Genomic DNA, 16,312 nt, shown 5'->3' on the forward strand with positions numbered 1-16,312 from the left:
TCTTAGTGGGCTGCAACCTTTTTGGTTTTTGTTATGGTTTTGTGATATTATCTGTTGATTTATTTTGCTGGCAATTATTAACATATGTATGTGTTTTAGACTCGGTCGATTTATTAACCGATATTGCGCCATCGATTTTTCCATAGGATTTGGGCTCAGGAAAAAAAGTTCCACTACGCATACCCAAAAACATTATTTTCGAGCTTGCGAAATTTAATTTTTTTTTGTTTATTCTTTTTCGACTTTGATTTTTAAGGTTTTTTTCATGACCTACTAAAAAAATTTTCATTTCATTGGAAAATTTTCATTTATATCCTGTCCGACCCTAAAATGTCTGCTAAAAACGTTGTCGATAACAGATTTTAGCGGACATTTTTGGGTCGGACAGGGTATACATATGAATATTTTTTAGTAGGTCATGAAAAAAGCCTTAAAAATCAAAATCGAAAAAAAGTCAAAAATATGAAATTTCGCAGGCTCGAAAATTATTTGTTTGAGTATGCGTAGTGGAACTTTTTTTCCTGAGCCCAAATGCTATCGAAAAATCGATGGCGCGATATCGGTTAACTTTCGTGCATACAAATCGAACCACCCTAATGTGTATATATATCTATAATATTGGTTGTTGCTTTTTATTGTGGAGGCGCTCCTATAACAAAACATACGCATTTAACGAAATGTTACTGACCGCACTACCATGGCGTATACGTAACAATTTTTATTTCGTGAATATCCATTATGTTTAATTTAATTGTCTTTTTCCGTTTAGGTCATCTCTTAACCTTTGAAGCTTTTGATTGACATCATTAGTCCTTTAATATCGCATAATATTCAAAATAAGGATACATACAAATTTTATGAAACAACACAGCCGGTGGCCACACCAACCACAATTGCAGACTTTGGCTTTTAAATAAATATGACAAAATTTAAAGGTGAGTTTACCCAACAATTTAAATAATATAAATAGATGCAGTGTATATGGCACCACTTAAAGTTTGCGACTTAGTCTCTCTTTTGTTCATATTTGACAATAGTAGCTTTCCCTCTAAACTTTATGAATCAGTTAAAATATGAATAAAAATAAGATTTGACTTTGCTTGTATTCATTAATAAAGCGTCTTTTTTTATCACAGCCGTAATACAAATACTAAGGTCATAACATTATTGACGTCAATAGGCAGTGAAAGAAAGATCAGGCCTTCCCCAATCGTCTCAGCTTAATAGAAATTTCTCCCATTCCTCTGCACCCAAACACATACATATATCTATAGAAATACTTTCAAAGCAGAGTTGTCTCAATGCCCAGACGGTGGTCATCATAAAACTTACTCGATACATGCCGTTGTCATCGCAGCCACTTTCCATGATTCTTATGCATACATCAAGGTAGGGTAATGTGAAAATGGAGCAGTTGGATTTTTGTTCGTCAAGTGTGAGATCGACTTACAACCGACACTCACATAATTATAAACACAGCGCACCTCCTATTACCATCACCGCCACAGAACTAAAAGAAGAAATCTTGATTAACCATCTAGTGTAGTAGGACGGGCGGGATTGCCATGCCAATCCTTGGAAACTTTGGAAATTGTCAAAGGTAGCACCGCTACTAAATCCTGGGGAATCAGGATATTCATATCATCCGGACGATACTCATATCATCCGATATCTATCCTATCGCCGGTAGCTTAGACAATTGAACCCGACCTGCTCCCTAAATTCACAGAAAATCTGGGGCATGCAAGTCCTCGGCATGGCTTTCAAAAATTACCTAGCACCGCCACCATGCTAAATGCGATCAACAAACAAATAAATTGTGGACTCACAATAAAAAAGTGCTCCTTGCGCTAGACTTATCACTTTTTACACAGTCAATCACAGCACCATCCACCGCTTTCTGCTCAATGCGCTTGCATAGATAAAGCCTCCAAAATACTTATCCACAACTTCGTGATGTTGTTCCAGATCGCCCACCATCTCACCGACTTCAACAGTTTGTTTCTATATTCCTTAGTTATGACATTCTGATGTTCCAGCTATTCATTTTTCTCAGAGGCTACGTAATCCAGGTGCAATTGAAAAAGGGAGCTAAACCCGTGGGCCTTATTTCATATACAAACAAGTAAAGACGGAACTGTCTTCAGACTTCATACCTTTCATGAACGGGGCTGAACAATAATCTTATCTCATTCGGAATATCTAAATAATTGGCTTTATAAGATAAGAAATATATAGTCAACATACCTAAGCGATTTTTAAGATAAATAAATTTTTTTTTATTTACCAAATAGGTAGGTACTTTTTGTGAGGATGCAAAGTTTCACGTTTTTTGTGGTCTACATGTAAAAACTATGACCGCGAATCACTCATTTCAACAATATGTGACGCAAGCGTAAGCGTTCGGTGAAATGTGAAGCCTCAAGCAGTAGTTCTGAAAGGCTTCTTATTTGAACAATCGGTTGTGGGGGATATATGCTATATATAAAACTGATCTCATCCATTTTTTCAGACAAGAATATGTACAATGAACGAAAGTATATGGTGAAGTTTGAAGCGTCAATCTGATAAATTGAGGAAGATATGACAAAAATTTTCTTTTCCAAAAAATCGGTTATGTGGAGGATATATGCTATAGTGGCCCAATCCAGCCGGTTCCGACAAATGTCTAATCGGACACCTAAATACACCCGCTCGATAATTTTTATCACAATATCTCACAAATTGAGGGACTAGTTTGCATACAAACAGACAGACGGACATTTCATTTTCATGAAAGGTATAAAAAGGAAAAATTACACCCATCCACATAAGGAAATACAAACCGTAGGCATTATTTTCCTGTGCATTACTTCACATTTCAGAATGGCATAAATGTAGTATTTTTATAATACTGCGAAAATTAATGTTCCAGAAAAAAACTGGAACTAGGTTTTGTAATATATTTACTTAACCAGTCTAGTTTCATGGAAGGTGGCAAACGAAAATCATGCTCGGAATGCGCTTATCGTACCAATCCGGCGTAGAGGAGATATAGCATCCCTTTGAGACGTTTCCCTACGCACTTTTCGACCTCAATTCAGTTGAAAAATTTGTGCGACACAAGCTAATGGTGAAGAAATTAACCAGAGTTTTCTCGAATCTTAAGCTAAACAGGAAAGTAGCAAATGTTCGGAGAATTAAGCAATCGCGAGAAAATAAACTAATTAATTGAAACGGAAATAAATCGCTTCCTTTCTCGTCCACCAAGTGCAAACTCTGTTCACTTTAACAACACAATTGACATAGAAATAACTGTACGTTAGTATTCTTGAATTTATTAAAACTTCCTGCAACGCGCCACTGATTCCTTCTGGGAAGAAGCGGTACTAAGAATTTTAACGGCCCTTTGCATTTACTTACCTTTAGTTTTGGCACAATTCAAACGTTATTCAAACTTTTTGAAATTATTTTGTAGAATTTTTGTATTTTCATTTCCGTTGAATTCTTAAAAAGGCGCACAGAATTTTTGTTGTTAGGTGATAATAATTCTCACAGCGTTAAGTGGTGCCACCTTATTTACAGCTTAACAAAATTGTAAGCCACATAAACACGATAGCTAGATGGGGATTTATAAATAATATGGTAGGTGTCACACCCATTTTACAAAGTGTTTTCTAAAGTTATATTTTGCGCCAATAAACCAATGCAATTACAATGTTTCATCCCTTTTTTCGTATTTGGTATAGAATTATTGCATGGTCATAGTCCGATTTCGGCCATTTTTTATACCAAGATAAAGTGAGTTGAGATAAGTATGTGAACTAAGTTTAGTAAAGATATATCGATTTTTCCTAAGGCTATCGTGTTAATGGCCGAACGGAAGGACAGACGGCCGACTGTGTATAAAAACTGGGCGTGGCTTCAACCGATTTCGCCCATTTTCACAGAAAACAGTTATCGTGGTAGAGTCTGTGATCCTACTAAATTTCGCAAGGATTGGTAAATTTTTGTTCGACTTATGGCATTAAAAGTATACTAGACGAATTAAATGAAAAAGGGCTGAGCCACGCCCATTTTGAAATTTTCATTTATTTTTGTATTTTGTTGTACCATATAATTACTTGAGTTGAATGTTGACATAATTTGCTTATATAATGTAAAGATATTAACTTTTTTTTTTTAAATTAGACTTAAAAAAATTTTTTTTTTAAATGGGCGTGGTCGTTCTCAGATTTTGCTGATTTTTATTAAGCATATATAAAGTAATAGGAGTAACGTTCCTGTCAAATTTCATCATGATATCTTCAACGACTGCCAAATTACAGCTTGCAAAACTTTTAAATTACCTTCTTTTAAAAGTGGGCGGTGCCACGCCCATGGTCCAAAATTTTACTAATTTTCTATTTTTCGTCATAAGGTGAGCCCACCTACCAAGTTCCATCGCTTTATCCGTTTTTGGTATAGAATTATCGCACTTTTACCATTTCTCGAAATATTCGATATCGAAAAAGTGGGCGTGGTTATAGTCCGATATCGTTCATTTTAAGTAGCGTTCTGAGATGAATGCCCAGGAACGTAAGATACCTCAAAACTTACTGAAGTTATTGTGTTCACGGACCGATGAACGGACGGACATGACTAAATGAATTTCTTTTTCACCCAGATCATTTTTATATATGGAAGTATATATCTATCTCGATTAGTTTATGCCATTAGTGCGTACCGTTATGCGAACAAAATCAATATACTCTGCGGACTCTGTTCGGCTGAGTATAAAAATAGGTAGGTAGTTTGTGTACGGATGCATAGTTTCACGTTTTTTGTGGTCCAAATGTAAAAATTATGACCACGAATCACTCATTTCAATAATATATGACGTACGCGTAAGCATTTACTGACATTTGAAGCTTCTAGTTGTGCAAATGGTGTAGAAATTGCGAAAAGTTTCTTATCTGAACACTCGGTTGTGGGGGATAAATATTATATTGTAACGAATTTACTTCAAATCCTCTTATTTGCAATCCTCTGCTAAGTTCGAATCACTAAACTGTTGAATAAATAACTCCAATTTGTAATAATGCAAAATGGCCTTTATTAAAGTACTTCACAATAACAAACTGTGCAACGAATAGCTTGCTTAATAACCACACTGATTGATAGCTCAATGAAACTCTACTATTCAAAATAACACTGCTATTGCTCGCTAGATATCGTCTTAATCAAACTGCTTGACAACTCAAATCAAACTGAATTACATTTTACTCGCTTGTGCCGCTTTTATAGTTTACGCTGCATACATCTAGGCTCTTCTATTTCCAGAACTTACCAACTATTTCGAGTGTTTATAGTTCTCACATAGTTTCTACTTGTTTACAATTTTCTACTTTTCAGCGTCTCTCAGATGTATGTGAGTTTGTAGTTTACAGTCTCTCGCACACACATAGGCGTATAAGTAAATGCATCTGTGTGCGACATCTCTCGGCTGCCTTATATATGTGTATACATGATTTGATTATTGACGTTAACATCGCTTAGCATCGCCTTAGTGATGGTATAGCTTAGGGATGCTAATATCCGTGACACTGCCCTCCACCTAAGTCTGATCGTCCCGATCAGACAAATCTCTCGATCTAAACGCTGCTAGCATCGCCAAATGTACCACTCTTCTACTCCGTGGTTTCTCAATGCTTTGTATGCGGTAGATAGTATCACTGATCTTCTTCACAACCTTGTACGGGCCTTCCCCACTGCACCGAAATTTGGATGGAACACCTTTCCGCCGGTGAGGGTTGTATAACAGTACCAAATCTCCCGCCAAGAAACCTTTCGAATTATTTCCATTGTCGTACCTGTGTTTCATCTTACTACTCATTATCCTGAATCGTTCCCTCGCACTCTGTTGCTTGACCAATGAAGAACTACTTCGCAGAGCTTGCGCTGGACGGATTTCCTTTGCATAATCAGTATCGTTCCGACGCTTCACAACAGTAGTGTGCCTTGGCTTGAAACCACCCTTGCATTCTTTCTTCGTTTCAGTACGTCCGTTAGGGATTTTTAATGCCAGTGTTTCTCTCACAGGTACCTTCGGTTTTGATTTGTTTGGCCCATTTGTTCCATCAACCTTTACCTTTGAATTTCGTGGCCTTCGTCGAGTCTTCTCCACCAGTACCCGATTACTGCTGAACCCTTTTTCCAAACTAAAGTTAAGTGGCACATCTTGGTTCTCATAACACATCACCCTTCTCTGCATATCGATCTTGATGTCATGGTCAACCAAGAAATCCACTCCCAATATAACTTCATCAACAATCTCCGCCACAACAAATTTGTGTAGAACCATGACCTTCCCAATCAATACTTCACATATCACTTCTCCCTGAACTTGGTTATAGTCGCCAGTGACCGTACGCAACTTTGCTCCAGGTAACGGTTTTACTCTCCTGTTGACCAAGTCAGATCGGATCAAGGAATGAGATGCGCCCGTATCTACAGTCAGTACTCGTTCTTTGCCATCCACATTCCCTCTGACGGTAAGACTGCTTGATTTCCTTCCAATTTGCGACACAGATATCACAGGACATTCAACAGCCGGGGCAAGTTTTCGTTCTTTACTTTCGACACGCTCTTGCTCATTTCCGCCAGCTTTGCGTTTACGGCCACCCACATTGTTGGAACTATTAGGACCAAGATCGCAATGACGTGCAATGTGACCTGGGTTGCCGCACTTGAAACATTTAATAACTCCGGCATTCTTCTGTTGAGATCCCCTTAGTGCTTCCAAAATTGTGTCTACCCACTCCGGCCTTTCTACTTCCACACGATGAGCTTTGTATGCTGGTTTACTCAATAGTGAGGCCGTTTCCTGGGTCAATGCATGTGATACCGTTTCAGCAAATGTCAGCTTTGGGTTTGCGTATGTAGCTCGCTTCGTTTCAACGTCCCGTATGCCATTTATGAAACTCTGGATTTTTACCCTCTCGGTGCATTCCACGGGTGCGTCCGCATTTGCGAAATGAGCTAACCTTTCAACATCCGGGGCAAACTCCTGCAAAGTCTCATTCGCTCTTTGGTGACGGTTTTGCAACTCAATTTGGAATATCTGTTTCCTATGCTCGCTTCCATAACGTCGTTCTATAGCAGCCATCAATGTTTCATAACTGTTCCGTTCATACTCTGGAATCGTCTGTAAGATTTCCGCTGCAGGCCCTTTCAATGCCACGAACAGTGCAGCAACTTTATCTTCCGCATTCCAGTTGTTCACTGCTGCGGTCTTCTCAAACTGTAACTTGAAGACCTGGAAAGGAACAGAACCGTCAAATGATGGTGTTTTTACCTTTGGATTGCTTGCTGAAACAGCTGGGCGGTTTAGTTGTAACTGCTCCATACGACCTTTTAACGCTTCTATTTCGGCATCAATTTTGTCCTCGAGTTGTAAAATTTTTGCATCCTGCTCTTCCAGTTTCACAAAGAGCTGCGATGATACCTGTTCCGAAATTAGTGCCGACATTTCAGATATACGTGCCTCTTGCGCTTCCAGTTGAGATGCCAAATATGTCTTCTGTTCTTCCAATTGTGATGTTATACGGGTTTCCTGCGATTCCATCTTCGATGTTATGCGTGTCTCCTACGCTTCCAGTTGGGATGCCAGTTGCGACGACATTGATGCTACTGTCGATGTTTGTGCAGATATTGCAGCCAATATCATGTTCAAGTCTGTGCTGGTAACCGTCTGCGATGTTTCGTTTTTCTCTTCAATTTTTGTTGTTGTTTCGTCCCCATCAGGATAAAAGACAAACTCGTCCACATCAATTCCTTGCGACTCCATTACCTCTCGTAGCCGTGCTTGAAGTTCGATCTTATTGCCGGTTGTATTTAATCCACGATTCTCCAACTCCTTTTTCAGTTGCTGGATCTTCAATTCGCTGAACTTTGCCATGTCCAAGTTGTATTCCCAATCTTCGGAATTTATTCAACAATTCCTCTTCTGACACCAATTGTAACGAATTTACTTCAAATCCTCTTATTTGCAATCCTCTGCTAAGTTCGAATCAGTAAACTGTTGAATAAATAACTCCAATTTGTAATAATGCAAAATGGCCTTTATTAAAGTACTTCACAATAACAAACTGTGCAACGAATAGCTTGCTTAATAACCACACTGATTGATAGCTCAATGAAACTCTACTATTCAAAATAACACTGCTATTGCTCGCTAGATATCGTCTTAATCAAACTGCTTGACAACTCAAATCAAACTGAATTACATTTTACTCGCTTGTGCCGCTTTTATAGTTTACGCTGCATACATCTAGGCTCTTCTATTTCCAGAACTTACCAACTATTTCGAGTGTTTATAGTTCTCATATAGTTTCTACTTGTTTATAATTTTCTACTTTTCAGCGTCTCTCAGATGTATGTGAGTTTGTAGTTTACAGTCTCTCGCACACACATAGGCGTATAAGTAAATGCATCTGTGTGCGACATCTCTCGGCTGCCTTATATATGTGTATACATGATTTGATTATTGACGTTAACATCGCTTAGCATCGCCTTAGTGATGGTATAGCTTAGGGATGCTAATATCCGTGACAATATATACGACATATCTCATCCATTTTTTCAGACAACACTATGTGCAATATACGAAAGCATGTGGTGAAGTTTGAAGCTTCAATCTGATAAATTGAGGAAGATATGATAAAAATCCTCTTTTTCTGATAAATCGGTTGTATGGAGGATATATGCTATAGTAGTCTGATCTGGCCAGTTCCGACAAATGTCTAATCGGACACCTAAATACACCCGCTCCCTAAATTTTGTCAAGATATCTTATAAATTGAGGGACTAGTTTGCATACAAACAGACAGACGGACAGACGGACGTGGCTAAATCAACTCAGCTCTTCATCCTGATCATTTCGGTATACTTATTGGTGGGCCTATCTATTTTCCTTTAAGGACTTACAATTATGAGATTCGTGTTGAAGTTAATATACCATTACATTTGCATGAAAGGTATAAAAACAGTTGTTTTTCATGTTATCATTTTGTGGCTAAGCCAAAGTGGTTGATAGGGAATTGAAAAGGAATAAAATATATAAAAAAAAGATAAAAAAAATAAAATAAAATATATAAGACACAATAAAAAGAGAATATTTATTTATGGCGAAAGAAAGCATATTTGGGAAGATATAAAAAAATAACGCAGACGATTTACGAAACGCAAATAAAATAAATTACATATATATATGTACATACTTAGCGGCTATCAGCTCATAATATTGTTGAATAAACAACAACAATAATATTGTGATATATCTGTGACATAAGTAAACATGTAGGCAGATATATACATATGTATGTGCCAGCAAATGCAAACAACGAAAAAATTTAGCAAAACTCCCATTTTTACACAAACAATTAAATTTTTTACAGTTATGCACTTTTGTTTAGATAATATTTAAGTACCTCATAGACTGCTGCTTATGAAAGCGCAAAGAAAGACAAAAATTTCAAGTAACTGAGTCTATTCAAATCTCATTATTTGCAGATGCATTCGACAACATATTTATTTCGAACAGCAGCGGAAGCAGTAGCTCATACATCATTTCCACCATTACTCTTAATAGCCGAACCCAAAATACCACCAATAATAACAACAATAAAAGCCGTAACCGCAAACGCCACAGCAATAGCCGCACCTACAGGCATTCACCCTTTGGCAGCGTGGAAACAACAACAAATAGTAGGTCACACCCACCATATACTGCAACGCTTCCTTTCGACTTCCACCAACATCACCGCCATTCTGAAAACGAACAACACGAACAAGAAAATAGCATCCAACATAAAATGGTTCCGTATGCACATAATGCCACCATAACGTCCCCTGCCACTACCATAGTCGCAACCGCTACACCATTTGGCCTCAGCACAGCACATACATCGCACGATAGTGCAATGGAGGTTGGCAGCGTAGACAGCGACGCCCATAAACATGTCATGCAACAGAAAACATCGCTACACCTACAACAACAACTAAATCTCCAACATCAGCAAAGCATAGTAGCTGCTGCTGCATTTGCTGCGCCAACGTTAAGCGCCGCACTAACCACAACTGCCACTACTGTGTTGACCGCTGCGAAGGCGGCTGCCACAGCAACAGCAACAACAGCAGCGCAGCATCTTTATAGCGGTGTTGCTGTCGGTCTTGGTGCTATGCTAATCAACGATACACTCTTGTTGGAGGCGGAAACTAGTAAGAATGGCACAAGCTTTCGTTTCGATGCTGACGCTGACAACGGAAGTGATCTTATGCTAAATGGTAGTGGTGCTAATTTCACTATCAGTAATATGACTGAGAGCGATGAAGATTTCGGTGAATTACTTCGAATGGCGACAACATCGGTTGTGCTGGGTCTGCTGATTTTAATCACAATAATTGGTGAGTAATTTGTGAAGCTTTTACAGTTTTTACATTATCCACTTCTATTATGTTCTTTCTAACAATTTAACTCGTTATCTCTATTAAACTTTTCTCGGAACTAAACAAAATTGCATCAGTAGTAACATTTAATACTACAAAACTCAACACATGCTCTGCTATTGCTCTGCTCTGAATAAGTACAGAGCAGAGCCAAGGCATATAAAAGTGATAGCATCTCTCCTGCTCTGCTATGAGCTACGTCGTATTTTAGAGCAAAAGCAAATGGCTGAATAAAAACCGCGAATAATGAGCTATTTTCAGTGGAGCGATGGTCGAAAACATGTTACTGCTATGTGCTCTGTTGAGCTTTCATGGTCATTTGGCTTAATTTCCGGGACATACCATGATGGTTATAAGAACTGGGTTATTGCGTAATGAACCAATGAATTCCTTCAGGGGTGTTTCGTGATAAGTTCGGGATGGCCTCAGGGACTATTTCGGGGTCCTTTGGAATAATTTGAGCTCATTTGGGGATGATTTTGCAGACTACTTCCTGGTTCTTTTGAGATACTTTCGGGGTATTTTTTTAGATTTATTTTGTGATAATTTTGGAAAATCTTTGGGAGTCTAATATCGAGAATGCGAAACAGCATCATGTAAAATTCCAAAGATGTTATCAGAGCAAAAGCCACAATCATCCCGCGCAGGGGCTAGATAATCCCTTTTATCATATCTGATAGACCCGCTTGACATAATTCTAAATTACTGCTGTATTTTCACTTCCGTGTCACTTTCCAAGGAAAATCTTTAATTATGAATCGGTTCATTCAAGCCATATGTCGTTCTTCGAAACCAGAGGTGAAATACAGGCATATTTCTGAGAGGTCTGGCAGGAGCGTTAAAATGTAGAAGCGATAATAACTCAGGTGAATTTATCCTGTTATTTATGATCGTTGATAAGATGACGCCTTGAATTTTCCTCTTACCAGAAAGGCTCTCTAAATTTAAGATTCTACACCGAAGGCTATATGAGGGCAAAGAGTATGATGAGTACATTCAACGAAGCGCGTACCTGGTGCAGTTTTTCTGAACTCTCTCTATTTGGTTGGAATGTATGATAGATCGCGGATCCCAAATAAAGCCTGCATATTCGATAAGGGATCGTACAAGGCTAGAGAAAAGGCTTTTGAGAGTCAACGGGTCGAGAAATTTTCATGAGTATCTTTTCGTGAAACCAAGTTTAGAATTGGCTGTGGAGATTATATATTCCCTGTGATGGTCGAATGTTAATTTGGTGTCAAGATAAACTCCACAGTCTCTAATAGTGCTTACCCGCTGAAAGCTAGCATTTGTGTCGTATAAATAATTGAAGACTATTGGACGAACTGAGCGAAAATGTTACGACGATAAATTTTTCAAAATTCAGGAACAATCCATCACCAAACTGTGAGCGAATTAATGTCACTTTGCAGATTTAAGCAATCTTGAAGACGTCTAACAGGGTGATAGAGCTTGAGGTCGTCGGCGTAAAGCAAGTATTTGCCATCTTTTGAGACGTCTACAACATCAATGATGAATATCGTGAAAAGTAATAAGTTAAATGACTGCCTTGGGGCACACCAGAGGTTAATGAAATTACCTGCAGCAAGCTATTTCCGACCTTTACGAACATTTGTCTGTCCTTGAGATATGATTCCAGGCAAGACAGAGCGTTAGAGTGGATTCCCAGGGTCTAAAGTATCGAAAGCTATTGTGAGGTCCATGTATAGAACATCGACTTGCGAGCCGTTCTATATTGCATCCAATGTAAAGTTAGTAAAAACCGCAAGGTTTGTGCATGTTGACCTTCCGGGATAAACGCCATGCTGCTGCATATTGATATGGATTTTGAAGACTGATAAGAAATAATTATTAACCAGTTTGTCTAAAAGTTTCGGAATTACTGAAAGCTTTGCGATTGGTCTATAATTTTCCACTCCACATTCCTTAAGCCTGACTTGAATATAGGAGTGATAAAGGCAGTTTTCCATTCATCTAAGAAACCTCCTAAGGCAAGACTCTTATTAAAAATTTGGGTCAAAGGGATAAACAAAGTGTTTGCGTAGTTTTTGATGAGACAGGGCGGTAAAAAATCGTAGCCTGCACGTTTTGATACATCCAACTCCAGTAACGCTTCAAGAACTTCTGTTTCGGTGACTGGGATTTTCCGTATATTTACTTTTTGCTGTAGTCGAAATGACTCAGAGCTGCGTTCGGTATTTTTTAAGCTCTCATAAACATGGCCAAAGAACTTCGCAAATAAATTTGCAGAGTCTGAAATACAAGATGACACGGACCCTTTGTATTCCATAGATTTTGGGATTCCATTCACCTTCCTTTTGGAATTGTAGTATACCCAGAAAGACTTCGGACTGCCTTTTATACTGGACTCCGTCGAGTTTATGTATTTTTTGTGCAAGAAATTAGTTAGGGTCTCAAGTTCTTTTCTCAGCTGAAGAAATTCTTGTGTGTCTTCTTGGGAGCCAGTTCGTTTAAACTTTTTATGAGCTTTATTCTTTCGGTATTTCAGCTTTAGCAGTCTATCGTTGTACCAGGGCAAACTAAACATTATTTTCTTTTTATATACAGGAACGAAATGGTATAAGAATACAGCGATAACAGTCTTAAATATGCCATAGATATCTGTTAGATCTAAGTTCCTGAAGACAAAGTAATGTAATGTAATGTAATGTATTTATTTATTACGGCTTTCCTAAGCCTAACTTAAATCTATTTTACATGTTTATAATTGTCTTCTGGACTATGCAATCTAGAATAGTTACGTCTATGTCCTACCTTGGAGTACTATGGATGGGAGACTTCCAGATCATGCGAACAAAGCGTTGTGCTTGTGTAGTATGTAGGCAGTGTCAGTCAACTGAACTAAAGAGATCATTCGTGCCTGCGTAATTAGTTTTGGCAAAGTTGTAGCGGAGCTCCGGTTCTGTGAGAACATTGCTAAATGTATAGAAAGAGAAATTTACCTCGATGGCTTTATGATGAACTGATTCACATGTTAAAGGCGAGTCGCATTTGACGATCTCAAACGCAAAGTCTTTACTTATGAAAACTAAATCCAATGTCATGTTCAAATCATTTTTAACATTATTAATTTGCGATAAATTGAGTGAATACAAAGAATCACACAATAGATATTCTACATCTTTTCTTATGATAAATTGGGTTAAAATACAGCCTTCGCCCTCAAGAACCCATTTAATAGAACCTAGATTGAAGTTCTCCATTATACAGGATGCCTGAAAGGGCTGCAAGGAACCTAATAGCGAGTTTATATTGCTTACGTGAGTTTGGTACATTACATAATCGCCATTCGGCGGAATATAACTAATAACAAATAATAATTCATTAACTCCGTCATCGCGGATATCTTCAATATTAACAGCAACATAAATCTTTTCGGTGAACGCATCTGTTTGCGCGAGTATAACTTCACGGCTAGCGATATTGGTAGACACAGTAATCACAATCCCTCTACCTCTGGTAACACCAGAATGCAGACCTCGGTCCCTTCGATACACTTCATAATGGGCATCAAAAAGCTCAGCCGAGAGAAAATCTACTGTCAACCAAGCCCTACCATTATGATGACGTCAAACTTATGTTCGGCCGCTGCAATGTATAATTTTTTCGTTTTTGTACGTAGGCCAACTTAATTATGAAAGTGGACGTTAAGATAAGACTTATAGGAGCACTCTGGATGCGACGACGATTTCTCCGGATCGGTTACGCAGCCGGGAAGGCTCCTCAGTTTCGGGAAAAAATGAAAGCTACGGACGGTGACGTTGGCGGGCCTTATCTCGGCTTTCAGTGCCTTGTATTATAAAGAGTCCAAGACTCCCAGCTTAAAATTTACTCTCTTCTGGGTGTCCCTCTATAGTTTAGGTAAAACTATTTATTTTCAATAATTTATTTAAACTTTATTTACTTTAAAAGATATTTTTGATGACTAAAATATTTTCATTTTTTTGATAATAAAAAAATAACTAATATAATAAGAATAAATTTAAAATATAACAAGTATATTTGTTATAAGTAGATAACTCTACATATACTCCCCCTCCAGTGAAACGAAATTTTTTAAATGTTAATAATTTTGTGTTGATTGCGTAAAAAGTTTATGTTGGTATTGATGTAAGTACTCAATCTTTTGATGATTCGATGTACTTGATAGCTTATTTTATTTGTTATGTTTAGTTATTGTATTAATATTTTATGTATATTAATATTTGGTTGTGTTATTGTTATGTTGTTGAGGTTAAAAATAACTTAATAGCTGTTTGTTAAATATTGTCAATTATAATTATGTTTTTCATGAACCTAGAATGAGGTTGAATTATAGTAGATGGTTACTTTGTTCGCACAATTACTCAAAAATTAAAAACTTGTATTATGCAGAATGTATGTTCAATATATAATTGTACTTTGCATAATGTATGTCCAAGTTGTTGATAAGGAATGAAAAGTTGATTCCTTAATTCGTTTGAGGGTGATATGAAATTGTCATATGATTTTAATTTCAATATGAAAGAATTGATATATGTCAATAAAAATTATTTTAAGAAATCTTTTGTGATTTTTTTAAAATAGATTATAGTAATTAGTTTGAGTTTAAAAATTTAAATTTATTTCTTTGCTTTTTTTTGTTTTTTTGAATTGAAAATGAGGTTTGTTAAATAAGAATTTACTTGTATTGTGAAGTTTGTATGTCTGTTGCAAAATTTCTTAAATGTGTTAATGATATATATTTTTGATTATAAACTGGAGAAAGAGTGTACATAATTAATATAAATAATAAATTGACTATTGTTTTAAACCAATTAAAATACATTTTTAAGTAATGTAACATTAGTATTATAAATGGAATAATTTTGTTTAGATAAAATTTTTGTTTCATAATATAACAAAAGATTGAAGAAACAAACTTTTAAAAATAAAATATAAATATTAGTTGTCGAAATATATAAAACTTTGAACAATATAGTTCACCAAATAGTCAGGTCATTCATTATACTGATACTATTAATTTTATGTGTTACATTTATTTTGATATTTTTTAAATTTTAATAAAGTTGAATTTTCAAAAACAAATTGCTGTATTTTATATGACTAGTTTAGTAGAATATTAGTGACAATTAAAAAATAAATGTGGTCGTAGACTAAAAGAAATGGTAAATTCGTAATGCCAAACATATATATATATATTTAATTTTTGATTTAAGTATCTATATGATTGATACGATTATCACTGGCTAATAGGATTTCAAGATTTTTTTGTTTCATCGAGGCAGCTTTGTATGTGATCAAAACGATTATTGTATATTTTCAACTCCCGTAACGTATTCAGACACCCAATTCTTTCGGCAGATCAGAAAGTTGATTGCATGACAAATTCAGCAAAGTAAGGCGTGTAAATAGAGACACAAATGCTGGTATTTTAGTTAGTTGATTCTTAGCAAACACCAAATCACTAGCACAGTCCTTTTGAAGTTGAAGCGATTCAGGCAAAGTATCTTATCATGAATTATTGATAGATATTGTATTGTAATAGTAGAGATTTTAATTTTATAATTGTTCACTATTGTATTAAAAATTTAAAGATTCTTGTTCAAATAATTTATTGCATATAAACTATTTTGTAAATAATAGTCTTTATTTTAGTCAAAATTCTTTTATATGTTTTTACAGTTAATTTAAGTCCAAATTCGTTCTACAAGTATGCACGTTCAAATAATTTTAGGTCCGTTGGTAGGATCGCCAATATAGTTTAGATAAAACTATTTATTTTCAATAATTTATTTAAACTTTATTTACTTTAAAAGATATTTTTGATGACTAAAATATTTTC

The 16,312-nt window shown here is 36.4% G+C and overlaps 1 protein-coding gene across 1 annotated transcript in view; it reads left to right on the plus strand.

Moving 5' to 3' along the window:
* Positions 1-919: 919 nt before the first annotated feature.
* Positions 920-16,312, plus strand: part of 5-HT1A (5-hydroxytryptamine (serotonin) receptor 1A) — a 407,259-nt gene continuing 391,866 nt past the window's right edge. The window contains exons 1-2 of the mRNA XM_067777162.1: positions 920-935; positions 9,532-10,425. Of these exons, the coding sequence (XP_067633263.1) occupies positions 920-935; positions 9,532-10,425 (910 nt within the window). The remainder of the gene's footprint in view (positions 936-9,531; positions 10,426-16,312) is intronic.

This window comes from Eurosta solidaginis, chromosome 3 (assembly GCF_040869045.1).
Source record: "Eurosta solidaginis isolate ZX-2024a chromosome 3, ASM4086904v1, whole genome shotgun sequence".
Taxonomy (NCBI): domain Eukaryota; kingdom Metazoa; phylum Arthropoda; class Insecta; order Diptera; family Tephritidae; genus Eurosta; species Eurosta solidaginis.